Here is a 22,302-nt window from a genome sequence, read left to right on the forward strand (position 1 = left end):
AGGAAATAGAGTTCTGTTTGGGACTCAGCCTGGGCATGGTGGAGAGCAAACTCATCAGATCATTATAATAACATGTTATAGTATATTAATAATCAGATGTGCATGCTGAAAGCACAACTTTAGAAACTGTTCATTCATTCATTCTTCTTCATCATCTTCTTCATCTTCATCATCTTCATCATCTTCATCTTCTTCATCGTCTTCATCGTCTTCATCTTCTTCATCTTCTTCTTCTTCATCTTCATCTTCTTCTTCTTCCGCTGCCACCTGTTGGGTCAAAACCTTAAAAGCTACCAACACCAAAACAACTTTAAACCGTGCAGGCTGACCGTCAAGCAGTGTGCGTTTGATATTACTAATTAAACCGTGCAGGCTGACCGTCAAGCAGTGTGCGTTTGATATTACTAATTAAACCGTGCAGGCTGACCGTCAAGCAGTGTGCTTTTGATATTACTAATTAAACCGTGCAGGCTGACCGTCAAGCAGTGTGCGTTTGATATTACTAATTAAACCGTGCAGGCTGACCGTCAAGCAGTGTGCGTTTGATATTACTAATTAAACCGTGCAGGCTGACCGTCAAGCAGTGTGCGTTTGATATTACTAATTAAACCGTGCAGGCTGACCGTCAAGCAGTGTGCGTTTGATATTACTAATTAAACCGTGCAGGCTGACCGTCAAGCAGTGTGCGTTTGATATTACTAATTAAACCGTGCAGGCTGACCGTCAAGCAGTGTGCTTTTGATATTACTAATACTAATACACTACAGCCATGTCTGCATAAAGGCATTTTCAATGGCCATAGACCTGAATGGGAACATTTCTGTTTGCAACTAGTCTTCCACCGTTTAAGCTAAAAACTCCATTCAAACTTTAAAAATGTGCAGACCGGTCTGGAATAGTGTTCTTGTATACAGCTTTTTGATACCAGTGATACTTTTTGAACTATAACCGTTTTAAATGTGCATAAAAGTACCATAGGCTTGAATGGAAGTATTTGGATACACCACTACTCTCGACCCGTTAAAGCTACTCACTACAAAATGAGGGTTTTCTCAAGGGTTCTTTGGGAAGGGTGATAGTTTTATGTGGAACCATACTGACCCAAATAACCCCTTGAGCCCTTCAATGGTTCTTTGCAGTTCAAAAAAGGGTTATTTTCTCTTTTAGTGAGAATTAAAATGTAAGGCGGAGGCTCATTAAAATATTTTGAGGCGTGGTTTGTTCACAGCTGTTTTTTGTGCAACTGTGAGTGAGAGCGTCATTCCGTTTGACCTAATCTGTTGTGGTATGCTATTACATATTATATTATACTGTATATGACTATGACCACCGATGATGTCTTGTGAAAGACTCATGTAAAGGCCTTGCGTCAATTGAAAACGGTTGACTAAATCAGTCGGTGATTCTCAATTCTCTCCTCAGGGACCCCCAGTCGTTCCCGAGCTAGCACAACTGATTACATTTATTAATACAATAAAACCTATGGAATTTTAACAATATAAACCAGAAGGAAAAAAGCTGTAAGGTTGAGAAGGGTGTCTGCAATTTGGGGGCGTTACTGCATCTGCAGGATTCTTCTATTGGTCCATATTCAAGCTAGGACAGGCGGGAGGCGTGTCCAGTACAGTAGGTAACGTTGGATGCCAAACGGCGATAAACCCCACAGAAGAAGAGGCGATGGCGACAACGGTAGCACTGACGTCTGTAGCCATGAAGTGCTTTGAAACAGCTGGTCATGGCTCACATCAACACCACTATCCCAGAAACCCTAGACCCACTCCAATTTGCATACCGCCCCAACAGATCCACAGATGATGCAATCTCTACTGCACTCCACACTGCCTTTTCCCACCTGGACAAGAGGAACACCTACGTGAGAATGCTATTCATTGACTGCAGCTCAGCATTCAACACCATAGTGCCCTCAAAGCTCATCACTAAGCTAAGGATCCTGGGACTAAACACCTCCCTCTGCAACTGGATCCTGGACTTCCTGACGGGCTGCGGCCAGGTGGTAAGGGTAGGTAACAACACATCTGCCACACTGATCCTCAACACGGGGGCCCCTCAGGGGTGCGTGCTCAGTCCCCTCCTGTACTCCCTGTTCACCCATGACTGCATGGCCAGGCACGACTCCAACACCATCATTAAGTTTGCCGACGACACAACAGTGGTAGGCCTGATCACCGACAATGATGAGACAGCCTATAGGGAGGAGGACAGAGACCTGGCCGTGTGGTGCCAGGATAACAACCTCTCCCTCAACGTGACCAAGACAAAGGAGATGATTGTGGACTACAGGAAAAAAAAGAGGACTGAGCACGCCCCCATTCTCATCGATGGGGCTGTAGTGGAACAGGTTGAGAGCTTCAAGTTCCTTGGTGTCCACATCACCAACAAACTATCATGGTCCAAACACACCAAGACAGTCGTGAAGAGGGCAAGACAAAGCCTATTCCCCCTCAGGAGACTGAAAAGATTTGCCATGGGTCCTCAGATCCTCAAAAAGTTATACAGCTGCACCATCGAGAGCATCCTGACTGGTTGCATCACCACCTGGTATGGCAACTGCTCGGCCTCCGACCGCAAGGCACTACAGAGGGTAGTGCGTACGGCCCAGTACATCACTGGGGCCAAGCTTCCTGCCATCCAGGACCTCTAAACCAGGCGGTGTCAGAGGAAGGCCCTCAAAATTGTCAAAGACTCCAGCCACCCTAGTCATAGACTGTTCTCTATGCTACCGCACGGCAAGCGGTACCGGAGCACCAAGTCTAGGTCCAAAAGACTTCTCAACAGCTTCTACCCCCAAGCCATAAGACTCCTGAACAGCTAATCATGGCTACCCGGACTATTTGCACTGCCCCCCCACCCCATCCTTTTACGCTGCTGCTACTCTGTTAATTATTTATGCATAGTCACTTTAACTCTACCTACATTTTACCTCAACTAGCCGGTGCCCCCGCACATTGACTCTGCACCGGTACCCCCCTGTATATATAGCCTCCCTACTGTTATTTTATTTTACTTCTGCTCTTTTTTTCTCAACACTTTTTTGTTGTTGTTTTATTTTACTTTTTTATTAAAAAATAAATGCACTGTTGGTTAAGGGCTGTAAGTAAGCATTTCACTGTAATGTCTACACCTGTTGTATTCGGCGCATGTGGCCAATAAAATTTGATTTGATTTTATTTTATTTTATTTTAGACAGTGTCCTTCAACCCCGACTGTCGGGCACTGTTTTCCTGCAGTTCTGTTAACAATGGCAAGGGCAGGTGTTCGGCAGGCTAGAGTGAAGGTCACTGTGTGCTAGCTAGATAGTCCTATGGCGGACTCCGGGGGTGACACCTAAGCCACTTGAGCCACGGCCTGTTCACCCAGAAGGTGAGATCAGGACAGGTACATCAAAGCTGGGGCTGAGAGACTGAAAAACAGCTTCTATCTCAAGGCCATCAGACTTAAATAGCCATCACACAATATCCCATAATGACACAGCAAAAACAGGTATTATGAAATTTTTGCTAATTTATAAAAAATTAAAAACTAAAATATCACATTTACATAAGTATTCAGACCCTTTACTCAGTACTTTGTTGAAGCACCTTTGGCAGTGATTACAGGCTTGAGTCTTCTTGGGTATGACGCTACAAGTTTTGCACACCTGTATTTGGGGAGTTTCTCCCATTCTTCTCTGCAGATCCTCTCAACCTCTGCACAGCTATTTTCAGGTCTCTCTAGAGATGTTCGGCCTCTGGCTGGGCCACTCAAGGACATTCACAGACTTGTCCCGAAACCACTCCTGTGTTGTCTTGGCTGTGTGCTTAGTGTCGTTGTCCTTTTGGCCCCAGTCTGAGGTCCTGACCGCTCTGGAGCAGGTTTTCATCAAGGATCTCTCTGTACTTTGCTCCGTTCATCTTTCCCTCGATCCTGACTAGTCTCCCTGTCCCTGCTGCTGAAAAACATCCCCACAGCATGATGCTGCCACCACCATGTTTCACCGTAGGGATGGTGCCAGGATTCCTCCAGACGTGACGCTTGGCATTCAGGCCAAAGAGATCAATCTTAGTGTCATCAGACCAGAAAATATTTTTCTCAGGTCTGAGAGTCCTTTAGGTGCCTTTTGGCAAACTCCAAGCGTGCCGTCATGTACCTTTTACTGAGGAGTGGCTTCCGTCTGGCCACTCTACCGTAAAGGCCTTATTGGTGGAGTGCTGCAGAGATGGGAGAACCTTCCAGAACGACAACCATCTCCACAGAGGAACTATGGAGCTCTGTCAGAGTGACCATCAGGTTCTTGGTCACCTCCCTGACCAAGGCCCTTCACCCCTGATTGTTCAATTTGGCCGGGCGGCCAGCTCTAGGAAGAGTCTTGGTGGTTCCAAACTTCTTCCATTTAAGAATGATGGAGGCCACTGTGTTGTTGGGGACCTTCAATGCTGCATAAATGTTTTGGTACCCTTCTCCAGATCTGTGCCTTCGACATAATCCTGTCTCTGAGCTCTACGGACAATTCCTTCGACCTCATAGCTTGGTTTTTGCTCTGACATGCACTGTCAACTGTGGGACCTTATATAGACAAGTGTGTGCCTTTCCAAATCATGTCCAATCAAATGAATTTACCACAGGTGGACTTCAATGGATGATCAATGGAAACAGGATGCACCTGAGCAACATTTCCAGTCTCATAGCAAAGGGTCTTATGTAAATAAGGTATTTCAGTTTTTTATTTTTAATAAATTTGCTAAATTAGTTTTCGCTTTGTCATTATGGGGTATTGTGTATAGATTAATGAGGACATTATTTATATATATTTTTTTATCGATTTTAGAATAAGGTTGTAGTGTAACAATGTGGAAAACGTCAAGGGGTCTGAATACTTTCCGAAGTCCCTGTATAAAGCCTGTTCTGTCCCCATTCATTTCAATGGCAGAATGCAGTGGCAGAATGCAGTGGCAGAATGCAGTGGCAGAAGGCTTCAACATTCTACATGTTTTATTTTACTTTATTTATTTCATTCATGCTCGCAGTCGATAAGATTGAATTATGCAGAATGCAGAGTTATATTTAGACAATCCATAAAAAACACAAGATACTATATTAAAAAGGTCCTAGCTAACAATAACTTACAGTTCAAAAGTCACATTTTGTTAATAAAAAGTCTGATGGCAGTGGCTATGGACAATTTTTTTTGTCCATTTGTCCCTGCATTGATGCTGGCCAGTTGGTTCTGATGGCAGAGGACTCCTCTTCTGTGTGGTAGTGCATCATGTAGAGGGTCCAGTACTGTCTCCTCTGCTCTGTGGTAGTACATCATGTAGAGGGTCCAGTACTGTCTCCTCTTCTCTGTGGTAGTACATCATGTAGAGGGTCCAGTACTGTCTCCTCTTCTCTGTGGTAGTACATCATGTAGAGGGGGGTCTGTTATGTGAATTATTTAACAAACTATTTTAGTGTCTCTGTGCGTCTCCCAAAAGGTTGTAAGTCTTTTGGGATTTAAGTAACGGCCAGAGTCCCGGTCTGCATAGTCAGAGATATTTATTCATTGAGAATTCTGCCATCACAATTTCAGAGTCCATCTTTTATACTCATACGTCATACAAAAATAAATCCCTTCCCTCTGTAGGCGGGCTGTAGTTTTCCACTCTAAAACTGCTCTACTGACCTTCAGTTCACACACACACACATATACACACATGCATACACACACACACACACACACACACATATCCTACTCCCTGCTTTACTCAGTTATTGCCGTTCTCACAATATTCTGCACCATGTTTTCATAACAGTTTCTCCCCTCCCTAAATTGGGAGGCCTCTTTATCTTAGTTTCTCAGTTGTCTTTGTTGTCTGGCCTGACTCTTACTCACATTGCTAAATAGTGGCTCAATGCCATAGCCTTTACTGGTCCTACACTCACACATTATACACAGTTTCAGGGTGTAATAATTAGTCATTAATAATTAATCTATCAGGGTCCAGTACTGTCTCCTCTTCTCTGTGGTAGTACATCATGTAGAGGGTCCGGTACTGTCTCCTCTTCTCTGTGGTAGTACATCATGTAGAGGGTCCAGTACTGTCTCCTCTTCTCTGTGGTAGTACATCATGTAGAGGGTCCAGTACTGTCTCCTCTTCTCTGTGGTAGTACATCATGTAGAGGGTCCAGTACTGTCTCCTCTTCTCTGTGGTAGTACATCATGTAGAGGGTCCAGTACTGTCTCCTCTTCTCTGTGGTAGTACATCATGTAGAGGGTCCAGTACTGTCTCCTCTTCTCTGTGGTAGTACATCATGTAGAGGGTCCAGTACTGTCTCCTCTTCTCTGTGGTAGTACATCATGTAGAGGGTCCAGTACTGTCTCCTCTTCTCTGTGGTAGTACATCATGTAGAGGGTCCAGTACTGTCTCCTCTTCTCTGTGGTAGTACATCATGTAGAGGGTCCAGTACTGTCTCCTCTTCTCTGTGGTAGTACATCATGTAGAGGGTCCAGTACTGTCTCCTCTTCTCTGTGGTAGTACATCATGTAGAGGGTCCAGTACTGTCTCCTCTTCTCTGTGGTAGTACATAATGTAGAGGGTCCAGTACTGTCTCCTCTTCTCTGTGGTAGTACATCATGTAGAGGGTCCAGTACTGTCTCCTCTTCTCTGTGGTAGTACATCATGTAGAGGGTCCAGTACTGTCTCCTCTTCTCTGTGGTAGTACATCATGTAGAGGGTCCAGTACTGTCTCATCTTCTCTGTGGTAGTACATCATGTAGAGGGTCCAGTACTGTCTCCTCTTCTCTGTGGTAGTACATCATGTAGAGGGTCCAGTACTGTCTCCTCTTCTCTGTGGTAGTACATAATGTAGAGGGTCCAGTACTGTCTCCTCTTCTCTGTGGTAGTACATCATGTAGAGGGTCCAGTACTGTCTCCTCTTCTCTGTGGTAGTACATCATGTAGAGGGTCCAGTACTGTCTCCTCTTCTCTGTGGTAGTACATCATGTAGAGGGTCCAGTACTGTCTCCTCTTCTCTGTGGTAGTACATCATGTAGAGGGTCCAGTACTGTCTCCTCTTCTCTGTGGTAGTACATCATGTAGAGGGTCCAGTACTGTCTCCTCTTCTCTGTGGTAGTAGATGCCTTTTCTTGATGGCCGCTTTTAGTTGTTCCGTCAGCCATGACTTGTCCCAGGCTGTTTTTTCTTCTTCTTTTGTATGGGCAAGGGTCAAGGGTCATCTGTATGTTGGTGTTGAAGATCTCCAACCTTTCATCCATGTTCTCTGCATCGTAGACAGCTGACCAGCCTGTGATGGCCGTCCACCAGGCTACGGCCTCCTTTCTCTCTTGTCACCCTGCTCTGTATTCCATTTCCTTCCTCTTGCTAGGTTCACTGGTGGTCACCTGATCCCAGCATGGCCAATACAGTAGGGGAGCTGTAGTAGGTGTTGAGGTCTGTTCTGATCAGATCCATGTAGTAGGTGTTGAGGTCTGTTCTGATCAGATCCATGTAGTAGGTGTTGAGGTCTGTTCTGATCAGATCCATGTAGTAGGTGTTGAGGTCTGTTCTGATCAGATCCATGTAGTAGGTGTTGAGGTCTGTTCTGATCAGATCCATGTAGTAGGTGTTGAGGTCTGTTCTGATCAGATCCACGTAGTAGGTGTTGAGGTCTGTTCTGATCAGATCCATGTAGTAGGTGTTGAGGTCTGTTCTGATCAGATCCACGTAGTAGGTGTTGAGGTCTGTTCTGATCAGATCCACGTAGTAGGTGTTGAGGTCTGTTCTGATCAGATCCACGTAGTAGGTGTTGAGATCTGTTCTGATCAGATCCATCAAATCAAATCAAATCAAATTTGTCACATGCGCCGAATACAACAGGTGTAGACCTTACAGTGAAATGCTTACTGACAAGCCCCTTAACCAACAGTGCAGTTTTAAGAAAGAATACCTAACAAATAATTAAAGAGCAGCAGTAAAATAAAATAACAGTAGGGAGGCTATACAGGGGGTACCGGTACAGAGGCAATGTGCGGGGGCACCGGTTAGTCGAGGTAATTGAGGTAATTCAGATCCATCATGTAGTCTCCATGTAGTAGGTGTTGAGATCTGTTCTGATCAGATCCATCATGGAGTCTCCATGTAGTAGGTGTTGAGATCTGTTCTGATCAGATCCATCATGGAGTCTCCATGTAGTAGGTGTTGAGATCTGTTCTGATCAGATCCATCATGGAGTCTCCACGGGTCTTGTTTTTGACAACCTGTTTTAGAACGGGTGGGAGTTAATGATGGCCTTGGTAGGTAGATGATTAAAATCCCCACATAAGACAATACCTGCTTCAGGTGATTTCAACTTCACAGAGTCGATGGTGAGATAGTCAATAGCTTCCTGCTGTAGTTTCTTCTCATTAGCCCACGGACTGACATATTCTGCCACAGAACCGACCACACAGACAATATCGACAGTGCCTTCAGAAAGTATTCATACCCCTTGACTTCTTCCACATTTTGTTGTTACAGCCTGAATTCAACATTGATTCACCCATCTACCCACAATACCCCATAATGACAAAGTGAAAACATGTTTTTAGAAATGTTTGCACATTTATTGAGAATGAACTACAGAAATATCTAATTTACTTAAAGTATTCACACCCTTGAGTCAATACTTTGTAGAAGCACCTTTGGCAGCGATTACAGCTGTGAGTCTTTCTGGGTAAGTCTCTTTTTAAAATTCTTCAAACTCTATCAAATTTGTTGTGGATCATTGCTACACAACCATTTTCAGGTCTTGATTTTCAAGTAGATTTAAGTCAAAACTCTAACTCGGCCACTCAGGAAGATTCACTGTCTTGGTAAAACTCCAGTGTAAATTTGGCCTTGTGTTTTAGGTTATTGTCCTGTTGAATGGTCAATTAATCTCCCAGTGTCTGGTGGAAAGCAGACTGAACCAGGTTTTCCTCTAAGATTTTCCATGTGCTTAGCTCCATTCCGTTTCTTTTTTATCCTGAAAAGCTCCCCAGACCTGAATGATTACAAGCATACCCATAACATGATGCGGCCACCACTATGATTGGAAATACAGTGATGTGTTGTATTGGATTTGCCCCAAATATAACACTTTGTATTCAGGACAAAAAGTTAATTGCTTTGCCACATTTTTTGCAGTATTACTTTAGTGCCTTGTTGCAAACAGGATGCATGTTTTGAAATATTTGTATTCTCTACAGGCTTCCTTCTTTTCTCTCTGTTATTTAGGTTAGTATTGTGGAGTAACTACAATGTTGTTGATCCATCCTCAGTTTTCTCCTATCACAACCATTAAATCCCTGAGTGGTTTTCCTCCTCTCCAGCAACTGAGTTAGGAAGGACGCCTGTATATTTGAAGTAACTGGGTGTATTGATACACCATCCAAAGTGTAATTAATAACTTCACCACGCTCAAAGGGATATTCAATGTCTGCTTTTTTATTTGTACCAAACTACCAATAGGTGCCATTCTTTGCGAGGCATTGGAAAACCTCCCTGGGTCTTTGTGGTTGAATCCGTTTTTTTTAATTCATTGCTCGACTGAGGGACCTTACAGATAATTGTATGTGTTGGGTAGAGATGAGGTAGTCGTTCAAAAATCATGTTAAACACTATTATTGCACACAGAGTCCATGCAACTTATGTGACTTGTTAAGCAATTATTATTATTTGTTTTACCCCTGAACGTATTCAGGCTTTCCATAACAAAGGTTTTGAATACTTATTTTCATTTTTAATTAATTTGTCAAATAGAAAAATACATAATTCCAATTTAATTCATTTTAAATTCAGTTTGTAACACAACAAAATGTGGAAAAAGTCAAGCGGTGTTAATACTTTCTGAAGGCACCGTATGTACAGAAGGGTAAGTCATTCCACATCATGTCAACCCCTTTAACACAGAGTGAGTCCATATCATTTGTGATTTGTTAAGCCACATTTTACTTCTGAACTAATTTATGCTTGCCTAAACAAAGGAGGTAAATACTTATGCAACGACTATATTGTAGTTATTACATTTTTATTGATTTGTAAAAATGTGTATACTTTGAAAATATGGACTATTTTGGCAAAAAAATATAAACTATTTTAACCCCACTTTGCAACGCAACAAAATGTGGAAAAGGTTCAAGGGGGTGTAGACTTTCTATAGGCATGTAACTGTCCACCAAAAACAGATGGCTAACGTCGAAGGAGATAGTTAATGGATTCTCCCACCACGATAACTTATACCAACACAAGCGGCAGCCATCAAACTGAAGTCACTGTCATTCAGAATGTTTAAACTAAAACGTTTTGAGAGCTTAAAAACCCATGATATGCCTTATCATGATATAGGACTGGAACCTGCTATACTATCTCACTGGAACCCACTATAATAACTCCACCCCAAAATAGATTTACATGCACATTTACATTTTAGTCATTTAGCAGACGCTCTTATCCAGAGCGACTTACAGTTAGTGAGTGCATACATTTTCATACTGGTCCCCCCGTTTGGAGAGGTTTACGCCTGTCTCCAACCAAACCCACATGCAAAAGATAACATAATGTAAATCTATGAAGACCCTACTACTACTGCTACCATTACTACTGCTACCATCACTACTACTACCATCACTACTACAATCACTACTACCATCACTACTACCATCACTACTACCATCACTACTGCTACCACAATCACTACTACCATCACTACTACCATCACTGCTACCATCACTACTACCATCACTACTGCTACCATCACTACTACCATCACTACTGCTACCACAATCACTACTACCATCACTACTACAATCACTACTACCATCACTACTACCATCACTACTGCTACCACAATCACTACTACCATCACTACTACAATCACTACTACCATCACTGCAACCATCACTGCTACCATCACTACTATCATCACTACTGCTACCATCACTACTGCTACCACAATCACTACTACCATCACTACTACCATCACTACTGCTACCATCACTACTGCTACCATTACTACTGCTACCATTACTACTGCTACCACAATCACTACTACCATCACTACTGCTACCATCACTACTGCTACCATTACTACTGCTACCATTACTACTGCTACCATTACTACTGCTACCATAATCACTACTGCTACCATCACTACTACTACCATCACTACTGCTACCATTACTACTGCTACCATTACTACTGCTACCATTACTACTGCTACCATCACTACTGCAACCATCACTACTGCTACCACAATCACTACTACTACCATCACTACTGCTACCATCACTACTGCTACCACAATCACTACTACCATCACTACTGCTACCATCACTACTGCTACTATTACCACCATCACTACTGCTACCACAATCACTACTACTACCATCACTACTGCTACCATCACTACTGCTACCACAATCACTACTACCATCACTACTGCTACCATCACTACTGCCACTACTACCACCATCACTACTGCTACCACAATCACTACTACTACCATCACTACTGCTACCATCACTACTGCTACCACAATCACTACTACTACCATCACTACTGCTACCATCACTACTGCTACCACAATCACTACTACTACCATCACTACTGCAACCATCACTACTGCTACCACAATCACTACTACTACCATCACTACTGCTACCATCACTACTGCTACCACAATCACTACTACCATCACTACTGCTACCATCACTACTGCCACTACTACCACCATCACTACTGTCACCATTACTACTACCATCACAAACAGAAATACTTCCAAGACTAGCAAGCACACCACGTTTACTTCAGTAAAGTCATTTTCTAGTTCCCATTCATTTCTCTCAAGCCACATTATCAGTTAACTTACGACATGTGATAATAATGAACACATGAAAACAACTTATCATTAGAGCGTTTTCATTTAATTTGGTTCAAGTCATACAACCCCTTTACCCCTCTTCCTCTCTAAGAAACAACACAATGAAAATGACATCTTCCATTTCACCAAAATCATTATAAAACCTAAACATATATATTGATCTACTACATACATTGTCAACATTCCTTTTTACCCCCCCAAAAAAGTTACACATTATTTTCTTATTTTTTTTTAAACATGGTACATGGATTGATCATACAGTGCTTGTATCGAAAACCGTGGCAACGGCGTGTTACCATGGATACCACAAACCGTTCTCAGGTGACGGAAAGCAACGAGGATTCTGAACCTGGCAATAGGCGGGACCGACTGGAACCTGTCAATCAGTCATCTAAAGATTTTTCGGCCAATGGCAACGTTCGAAAGAGAACATAGCCCCTCCCATTGATTCCACAGGTCCATGGATGTGTCTCTATAGGCTAAAATAGCTTCCTCTCCTTATCTACCCTCCTCCCAGTTGGCATCCTCTCTAATGCTGTCACCTCTCCTGTGATTTCAGATCAGTGCCGATGAAGGAGAGGACACAAGGAGAGGACACAAGGAGAGGAAGCCCCTTTAGACTATTGAGACGCAGTCCACAACAACTGACAGTTTACGGTAATCCGGCGCAAAGAGGAAGTTCATCAGCCCCATCTGTCCAATCACAGGCTGTCTCAGTGTGTGTGGGCTGCTGTAATTGGCTAGTCTAGTCGGTCTTGCGCGGGCTCTCCAGTTTCCAGGCACCAGTGATGTAACGCAGGCGGATGAACACCAGGTCTCTACCCATCTGTAACCAGCTCCACACTGGCACCAGTTTAGACCCTATAACACATTATAACACATTATAACACCCTATACCACATTATAACACCCTATAACACAATATAACACATTATAACTAGGGCTGTGAAATGTTTTAAAAAATGATTTGCTGCAATTAAAATCGCACTTAACCGCAAATTCAGAATTTGCTCAAAGTGAGCTGTAATTTAAGATTTTTTACACAAAAAACAATGACGTCTTGATTTTGTCTAAAGTAACAGTTAGCAACATTAGGTATATTGATTTTGTCTAAAGTAACAGTTAGCAACATTAGGTATATTGATTTTGTCTAAAGTAACAGTTAGCAACATTAGGTATATTGATTTTGTCTAAAGTAACAGTTAGCAACATTAGGTATATTGATTTTGTCTAAAGTAACAGTTAGCAACGTTAGGTATATTGATTTTGTCTAAAGTAACAGTTAGCAACATTAGGTATATTGATTTTGTCTAAAGTAACAGCTAGCAACATTAGGTATATTGATTTTGTCTAAAGTAACAGTTAGCAACATTAGGTATATTGATTTTGTCTAAAGTAACAGTTAGCAACATTAGGTATACTGCGAAGGCACACTTTATTTAGCCTCAATGCCAACTTGGTTTTAAATGTAGATTTGAGCTGTATAGATGTTTTCAGTGTATTTGTAATGCTTTCAGACAATGTGATTAATTGTGATTTTAAAAAATGAGCGCACAAAAATCCCAAAAAGTTAACTTGAGTTAACTGATTAACTGTGATGGGCCTAATAACACATTAAGGGCTGTATCCAGGTACTCCGCGTTGCGTCGTGCATAAGAACAGCCCTTAGCCGTGGTATATTGGCCATATACCACACCCCCTCTGGCGTTATAATATACTATATCAGCAGATTTTGAACCACAGTTACAATGAGGTTACCCAGTAGAAACCACTAACACATTAGAGTTAATCAGTAGCCTGCGACTGGAAACAACTTGGCCCCAGAGACATTAAAACATCTCTTTTATCATAAAAAAAGAAAAGAAAATGAGACCGGGAACTCTGATCTCCTTACGTATTTTATCGTTTTAATGACAGGACAGTTAGAAGAGTCGGGAGACTGGTTAGCAGAGAGGATGGGCACAGCCAGTTGGCCGAGCCGAGGCTCGAAACCCGGTTCCGTGGAGGCACGTGTGGTCCGGGAGGCCGATCTATCTCAGCCACCTCGGCTATCAGACTTACCTTCTATCTCAGTCCAGTTGACAGCCACCTCGGCTATCAGACTTACCTTCTATCTCAGTCCAGTTGACAGCCACCTCGGCTATCAGACTTACCTTCTATCTCTGTCCAGTTGACAGCCACCTCGGCTATCAGACTTACCTTCTATCTCAGTCCAGTTGACAGCCACCTCGGCTATCAGACTTACCTTCTATCTCAGTCCAGTTGACAGCCACCTCGGCTATCAGACTTACCTTCTATCTCAGTCCAGTTGACAGCCACCTCGGCTATCAGACTTACCTTCTATCTCAGTCCAGTTGACAGCCACCTCGGCTATCAGACTTACCTTCTATCTCAGTCCAGTTGACAGCCACCTCGGCTATCAGACTTACCTTCTATCTCAGTCCAGTTGACAGCCACCTCGGCTATCAGACTTACCTTCTATCTCAGTCTAGTTGACAGCCACCTCGGCTATCAGACTTACCTTCTATCTCTGTCCAGTTGACAGCCACCTCGGCTACGGGGATCTTAAAGCACTGAGCGATGTACAGCAGCTCCACGTCAAAGGCCCTGTGGAACAGTACAACATTCTAGGTACAATGTTCTAACAACAACAACAACAACAAGCAGATGCTTTTCAAAACCAGTGGATGATCACAACAGAGGAGGTGTGGGTATTGAAAAGTACAGCACTGTTGAACCTCATGGAGTGTTAGTACTGGACTAGTAAACTATTGTTTTCAGTCATGATCCGTTCTCTGTTCAGAGAGACCATACCAGGGCACTGTTCAAATCCAAGTTGATTTGAAGACAATGTGTGTGTGTGTGTGTGTGTAAGTGTTCTCGTGGAGAGAGAGAGACCGAACCATTGCTTTACATATATAGAGGAGAAGGTCTTGAACTGTCCCCTTACATTGTTGCGTTCAAATAGAGCCATCTAATGACTATGTAATAACATCATTCACACAATGCAAATATCAGGAGAGGTAAAGGGCTCTCCTTCAGAGAGAGACCTGACCACGGATCCCCTGTAGTGACAATCATGTCTTGCAGGAAGTAGAATAGAACTAACATTGTTATTATACAATTTGTCAACTTTGATATAAGGTCACTGGTTAGGTTTTCCTGTCCGGAATACAGACAGACACACACAGAGAGAGAGAGAGAGAGAGAGAGAGAGAGAGAGAGAGAGAGTGAGAGAGCGAGAGAGAGACAGAGAGAGAGAGAGAGAGACAGAGAGAGTGAGAGAGAGAGAGAGAGAGAGAGAGAGAGAGAGAGAGAGAGAGAGAGAGAGAGAGAGAGAGAGAGAGAGAGAGAGCGAGAGACAGAGAGAGACAGAGAGAGAGAGAGAGAGAGAGTCTACCATCGCTCCATGTGTAGTGAGGATGTTTATTTGAAGTAAGTAGAATATGAGGTAAACATCAGTAAATGTTGGTATGGTTAGGGGGAGACCTTACCATCGCTCCACGTGTAGAGAGGAGAAGGTCTTGAGCGCGGCCTCACGGGTGAAGAGCTTGAAGCCACACTGCGTGTCCTTGATGCCTCGCACACAGAAGAACCAAACCAGGAAGTGGAACCCATACATCAGGAACGTACGGAACAGAGACCGCTAACATGGAGACATTAACAAAACACGGCAGTTAATATTAAAAAAAAACAACAAGGACCTTTTTACTGTCAATATACTACTCACAAGACTCATATAGGCTAAATCCTATAGGCTAAATCCTATAGGCTAAATCCTATAGGCTAAATCCTAAAAGTCAGACAGTCACACACCGAAGCGACTGCGTCTTCCTCCAGGTGTGCTCTGGACCCACAGGAGATAGCCATGTTCTCCTGAAACACATTAGGCTGGTATCATCAGAGACAGGAAGGTAACAGTTAAAGAATGCTTCATGAAAAATGTTTGTGAAATTAAAATATCAAAGGTCTCATGGCCTAGATAAGAGTATCGTCAATTGAGGAGAGAAGACCGTTAAAACGTACATGATATATAATTACCAGTACAATCATTTTGGAACTACAAACAGGACAGGAGATGACAGGAGTTAGAAGATACCATGACAGGAAGTGGAACCACCGGGGATTCTTACAGTCATGATTCTAATACACAAAGAAGAAAAGGGAACAGACACTCACTGGTTTGGTGTTTACATCGTGAAGGCCGGCCTCCACCTTCTCAACGTCTGCAAACTTAGTAGCTCCGTCAGCATCCGCCATCAGAATCAGCCTCCCTCTGGAACTCAGAGTACCCTGAGAGAACCACACTATTCTGTTATTTAGGTTTTATTTAGTATTCTTTCAGCTTTGGCAATAATTAAATTACTTTCGTGCCAATAAACTTTATATGGGCATGAAATATTTCACACGCTCACCAAGCATGACATAATAATGTATTGACAGTGTGTTTTCACTAGACTTTGCGTTGGTGGTTTATTGGATTGGTTGAAAGGTGTTCTATGGTGGCCTGGTGTGGTTCGGCTGCTGCCTCCGGAACACATCGGTGTGAGCGTGGGTTTGAGTACACCATCTCCTCACTGTCCCATCTAATTTTTAAAAAAAAATACTGCCCCATTCCTAAAAAATCAAGACAAAATCTCTGTTCTCACCATCCTGACGGCCCCTCCCTCCCCTCTGTTCTCACCATCCTGACGGCCCCTCCCTCCCCTCTGTTCTCACCATCCTGACGGCCCCTCCCTCCCCTCTGTTCTCACCATCCTGACGGCCCCTCCCTCCCCTCTGTTCTCACCATCCTGACGGCCCCTCCCTCCCCTCTGTTCTCACCATCCTGACGGCCCCTCCTTCCCCTCTGTTCTCACCATCCTGACGGCCCGCCCCTCCCCTCTGTTCTCACCATCCTGACGGCCCCTCCCTCTCCTCTGTTCTCACCATCCTGACGGCCCCTCCTTCCCCTCTGTTCTCACCATCCTGACGGCCCCTCCCTCTCCACTGTTCTCACCACCCTGACAGCACCTCCCCTCTGTTCTCACCATCCTGACGGCCCCTCCCTCTCCTCTGTTCTCACCATCCTGACGGCCCCTCCTTCCCCTCTGTTCTCACCATCCTGACGGCCCCTCCCTCTCCACTGTTCTCACCATCCTGACAGCACCTCCCCTCTGTTCTCACCATCCTGACGGCCCCTCCCTTCCCTCTGTTTTTCACCAGGGTCAGGACCCGCACTTTGTCCGCTCCAAACTGCCTGGTGTACTGCAAGGCAACCTGGGAAGACAGAACACACACACATACTGTTAGATAATTACATTATGTGTACGGTGTACTACAGGGCATCCTGGGAAGACAACCCCCAAACGGTTATACACCACCACTCAGACAAAAACATGGAGACACATTCATTTGATGACGTGGTTTTCTGGAGAGCTATTTTCATTGGAGAGCTGTCTGATATTTTAATATTTGAGCATGCTAATAATACTAGAAAAGAATGAATCAATTAATCAATTACAAATTTAAACTACATACAGCCGCTTCAGCAATGATTCTACCTTCTATATTGAGAAATAATATCTCTTAGAGACAAATATAAAAGATCAACACCAACGTACCTCTGTGGTCTTGTCTTTGCTTCCATCGTTCACCACGATGACCTCATAGGTAAACAATGGCTGCTGCTTCTGCAGGGAGAGAGAGAGAGACAGAGACAGAGAGAGAGAGAGAGAGAGAGAGAGAGAGAGAGACAGAGACAGAGACAGAGAGAGAGAGAGAGAGAGAGAGAGACAGAGAGAGACAGAGAGAGAGAGACAGAGAGAGAGAGACAGAGAGAGAGAGAGAGGAGATAGAAGAGAGAGAGAGAGAGAGAGAGAGAGAGACAGAGAGAGAGAGACAGAGAGAGAGAGAGAGAGAGAGAGAGAGAGAGAGAGAGAGAGAGAGAGAGAGAGACAGAGACAGGGAGAGAGAGAGAGACAGAGACAGAGAGAGAGAGAGACAGAGACAGAGAAGAGAGAGAGAGAGACAGAGAGAGAGAGACAGAGAGAGAGAGAGAGAGAGAGAGAGAGACAGAGACAGAGAGAGAGAGAGAGACAGAGAGAGAGAGAGACATGAGAAACAATAATATACATTTGTTTTTTCGATCAATTTAAGCAGGCTGTTTTTATCTGCATGATTTATTAGTGGCACATTGTCAGTGAATATAATCTGAGGCTGAAGCAGGAATATGGTCATCAAGTGTTTCAGAGAGTGTTTGCATCTGCAATTTGATAAGTTACAACATATTTTTTCATTTTCATTTTAATCATTTAGCAGACGCTCTTATCCAGAGCAAGTAGGGTTAAGTGTCTTGCTCAAGGGCACATCGACAGATTTTTCACCTAGTTGGCTCGGGGATTAGAACCAGCGACCTTTCGGTTACTGGCACAACGCTCTCAACCACTAAGCTACCTTAGAACTTGAACTAAAAAGAGGGATGTAGCTCAGTTGGTAGAGCATGGCGCTTGCAAACCCAGGGTTGTGGGTTCGATTCCCACGAAGGGGCCAGTATGAAAAAAACCCAAAATTATGCACTCACTAACTGTAAGACGCTCCGGATAAGAGCGTCTGCTAAATGGCTAAATTGTACAAATGTAATGGTCAACCAACAACACATTGTACATCTTCACTGCCATCTGGTGGCCACTTTGAACAATGACAGCACAGTGAAGCAGTGATCTTCACTGCTGGTTGTTGATGTGATGGTCACAGGTTAAACAGCTTAGAGCTAGAACTCAACTAATCATCAAGACTTCCAATAGCAAAACTAGGTGTGTTAGAGCTGGGCTGGAACAAAATCCTGCACACACTGTCCCTCCATGACCAGGAGTGAAGAACAGCATCAATGTTTTGCCACTTACTTTCCCTCAACATTGGGAGTGGTTACTCACCCGCCTGTTTTCCAGATATTCCAAAGCTTCCTCCATCATCACAGGCACTGCAGTGGCAACATATACATATAGGTCACACGTAGTCTATGGCTGCGTTTACACAGGCAGCCTGGTTCTCTGATCTTTTGCCCTATTAAAAAGAGCTGATCTTTTGGTCAAAAGAGAAATTTGTGGCAAAAGATCAGAATTGGGCTGCCGGTGTAAACGCAGCCTATAACAAGTGTGAATTAATATGGCAAAAAATGCCTCGAAGCCGAGATTGACGCTAGTCACTGGCTGCCTTCTAGAAGACAATGCAAGAGACATAGGATCCAACCCAAACACAACATACCGGTTTGGCAAAGCTCTTATTACAAGATGTTATTACAAGATGTTATTACAAGGCTAATGCTGAATATGACACTACTGTCTCATCCACCTTTAGACTAAGTCGTTCTAAGAGGAAACATGTTCGGGGGAAATGTGTGTTTATGTGTGTGTACACATGCATGCCTGCCTCTCTCTCGCTCTCTCTCTCTCTCTAGCTGTCTGTCTGTCTCTCTCTCCCATCTGCCTCTCTCTCTAGCTGTCTGTCTGTCTGCCTCTCTCTCTCCCATCTACCTCTCTCTCTAGCTGTCTGTCTGCCTCTCTCTCTCTCCCCCCATCTGCCTCTCTCTCTAGCTGTCTGTCTGTCTGCCTCTCTCTCTCCCCATCTGCCTCTCTCTCTAGCTGTCTGTCTGCCTCTCTCTCTCTCCCCATCTGCCTCTCTCTCTAGCTGTCTGTCTGTCTGTCTGCCTCTCTCTCTAGCTGTCTGTCTGCCTCTCTCTCTCTCTCCCCCATCTGCCTCTCTCTCTCTAGCCGTCTGTCTGTCTGCCTCTCTCTCTCTCTCCCCATCTGCCTCTCTCTCTAGCTGTCTGTCTGTCTGCCTCTCTCTCTAGCTGTCTGTCTGCCTCTCTCTCTCTCCCCCATCTGCCTCTCTCTCTAGCTGTCTGTCTGCCTCTCTCTCTCCCCATCTTCCTCTCTCTCTAGCTGTCTGTCTGTCTGCCTCTCTCTCTCCCCATCTGCCTCTCTCTCTAGCTGTCTGTCTGCCTCTCTCTCTCTCTAGCTGTCTGTCTGTCTCTCTCTCTCTCTCTCTCTAGCTGTCTGTCTGTCTCTCTCTCTCCCCATCTGCCTCTCTCTCTAGCTGTCTGTCTGTCTGCCTCTCTAGCTGTCTGTCTGCCTCTCTCTCTAGCTGTCTGTCTCTCTCTAGCTGTCTGTCTGCCTCTCTCCCCATCTGCCTCTCTCTGTAGCTGTCTGTCTGTCTGCCTCTCTCTCTAGCTGTCTATCTGTCTGCCTCTCTCTCTAGCTGTCTGTCTGTGTGGCAACCCACTCACTAACTTCGTAGCTCTTCATTGTAAGCAGGCACAACCACGGACATCTCCAATGAGCTGGGGTCGTGTAGGCTGGGGAACGGCTCCTTCTCTCCGGCCGCGGTCAGGAAGAACTTCTCCTTCTCATGGCGCTTCAGGTCCACCATCCCGGCAGTCAGATGGGCTATCAGCAGGACTGCGAAACAGAACCACAACAGGTGCTGAGATTCAGCTTCTAGATGGTTAGGTCAGTTTTGGTTCCATTGATTCCATCTTCTTGTCAATGAGTAAACAAAGATATTTAGGCATACTAGGTGGGATAGTGTTCAAAACCATGATTGATTAATTGATTGGATGCACACAGAAGGGCCCTCTCTACCTCTTTCTGATAGTTCAGCAACCTGTTAGAATGAATGACAAGGCAGGCTACTACAGACTGACATAAACAGCACGCACCATAACCTGCTAGACAAACGCTGCAGCATGTGTAACACTTACCACTATCAAAGCAGCCACTGCCAATGCAACCAGACATTGAATTATTTCACATAGACAATCCATTCTCTCCCATTCCCCAGTGCACAGACAAACACAGCTGCGCCGTGGCTAGCTAACTGTACTGTTCCGTGTTGAAAGACAACACTCTTCGGAGAACGAGGCAAAGACGGTATTTTGAAGTTGATGTGGAATATCAGAAACTCAATATGTCCATTATTGCATGGCGCGGATCCACTGAGGTATAATAAGGTTTGAAGTTTACTTCCAGTCACAGAGAAACACCTACGCGGAAGTAACTCCTTACAGAAAACGACATCAAATAGATGCAAGAGGGACCAAAGCGATGACGTGTTCTTACGTCTAATGAAACTACGACCCCTGCTGGCTTGGAGTGTGAAGTGTGCGACACTTATTCTTTACGGTTTACTTGGATTTACATCTTCTTTAAACAAACGATTTCAAGGTTTAAATGTGCATTGATTTGGTATCACGAGAAATTTGCGATACGATGAAACAGTTCCAAAGTTGGTTTGCAAAGTCATACACATCTGCGGCTTCCGTTCTGACATCAGAATATTATTCAAACCCACGTTGTCTACCAAAACATCAGGGCGGCTGGATTCAAGTAAATGTACATTTTGCATTCATAAAAAAATATATATTGTATTAACAATCTACATGAACGGTCAGTAGTTTTCAGATGTTTCCGAAATGATAAACTATCCTAACCGCTGTCCCAAGGACGAGGGATTTGTTTGACACGCAGGCTAACGTCAATGGTGTAATAGTGTTTAGGCTTTCTAGGATATGACACAGATTCTCTCTCTGTAACTACTGACCCAGCTACCTGCAATCTAGCTACATTGATAGTGGACATTGATTAAAGTCAGTTAATTCTAGCTAACCAACTACTTTAATATTTTTCCTCAGAACTGCTAGTACTGTAGCTACCTAATATATATATACACACACATTTTTAGTCATTTAGCAGACGCTCTTATCCAGAGCGACTTACAGTTAGTGAGTGCATACATTTTCATATATATATATATATATATATATAATATTGCATATATCATTTACATTGGTAGTTACTTGTATTGAACTTGCCAGAAGATTCCGACCCTACCGTTACGCTTGTTTACACAGAGCTGCACTGAGGACAGAACGCAATCATGGTTACATTAAGACACCTTGGAGCAGGTGCGAGATATGGGTCAGAGAACGTACCTCAATGCAAGGATGGGATATGCCACTGTACTCCAAACTGTATCTTTATCTACACTGCTACATCGACAAGATTGAAATACTGTTGGTTTTCCCGGAAAACAGCCATTTTGTCCTCATGCTAGCTAGCAGTAACCACAGCAGCCATTCTGGAATGGCACGTTGCGTTGAACAACAAAGGAGCTGATTGGCTGACACTGCCATTACAAAATGGCTGAGGTGCAGCTCAGTGTAAAACCAGCGTAATGGTAGGGTGCCATCTTCTCGCAAGTATTGAACTTTCCACCTGCTAATGTAATGTCGACACAAGTTACATTTACTGCTAGAACAGGATGCCCTGAACATGATAGTAACTTTAGGGGAACTGTTAGCTGCAGAAAGAGAACTGCCGGCCTGATGGAAGGGAACTGTTAGCTGCAGAAAGAGAACTGCCGGCCTGATGGAAGGGAACTGTTAGCTGC

The 22,302-nt window shown here is 43.9% G+C and overlaps 1 protein-coding gene across 2 annotated transcripts; it reads right to left on the reverse strand.

Annotated features, from left to right (window-relative positions):
- Positions 1-11,895: 11,895 nt before the first annotated feature.
- On the reverse strand, positions 11,896-20,941 carry LOC311119039 (dolichyl-phosphate beta-glucosyltransferase-like). 2 transcript variants are annotated; one of them, XM_084193797.1, is made up of 10 exons: positions 20,615-20,941; positions 20,145-20,312; positions 18,789-18,835; positions 17,478-17,546; positions 17,041-17,133; positions 16,054-16,167; positions 15,691-15,750; positions 15,369-15,520; positions 14,396-14,481; positions 11,896-12,735 (listed from the first exon to the last, which is right to left on the reverse strand). In XM_084193797.1, the coding sequence occupies exons 1-10, from the start codon at positions 20,649-20,651 to the stop codon at positions 12,620-12,622; spliced, it is 942 nt and encodes a 313-aa protein (XP_084049923.1). In that variant the 5' UTR covers positions 20,652-20,941; the 3' UTR covers positions 11,896-12,619. The 2 variants fall into 2 exon arrangements, with proteins under 2 accessions (XP_084049923.1, XP_084049922.1); XM_084193796.1 differs by having other exon boundaries at positions 15,691-15,765.
- Positions 20,942-22,302: the final 1,361 nt, after the last annotated feature.

This window comes from Coregonus lavaretus (genome assembly GCF_964263955.1).
Source record: "Coregonus lavaretus genome assembly, contig: HAP1_SCAFFOLD_513, whole genome shotgun sequence".
Taxonomy (NCBI): domain Eukaryota; kingdom Metazoa; phylum Chordata; class Actinopteri; order Salmoniformes; family Salmonidae; genus Coregonus; species Coregonus lavaretus.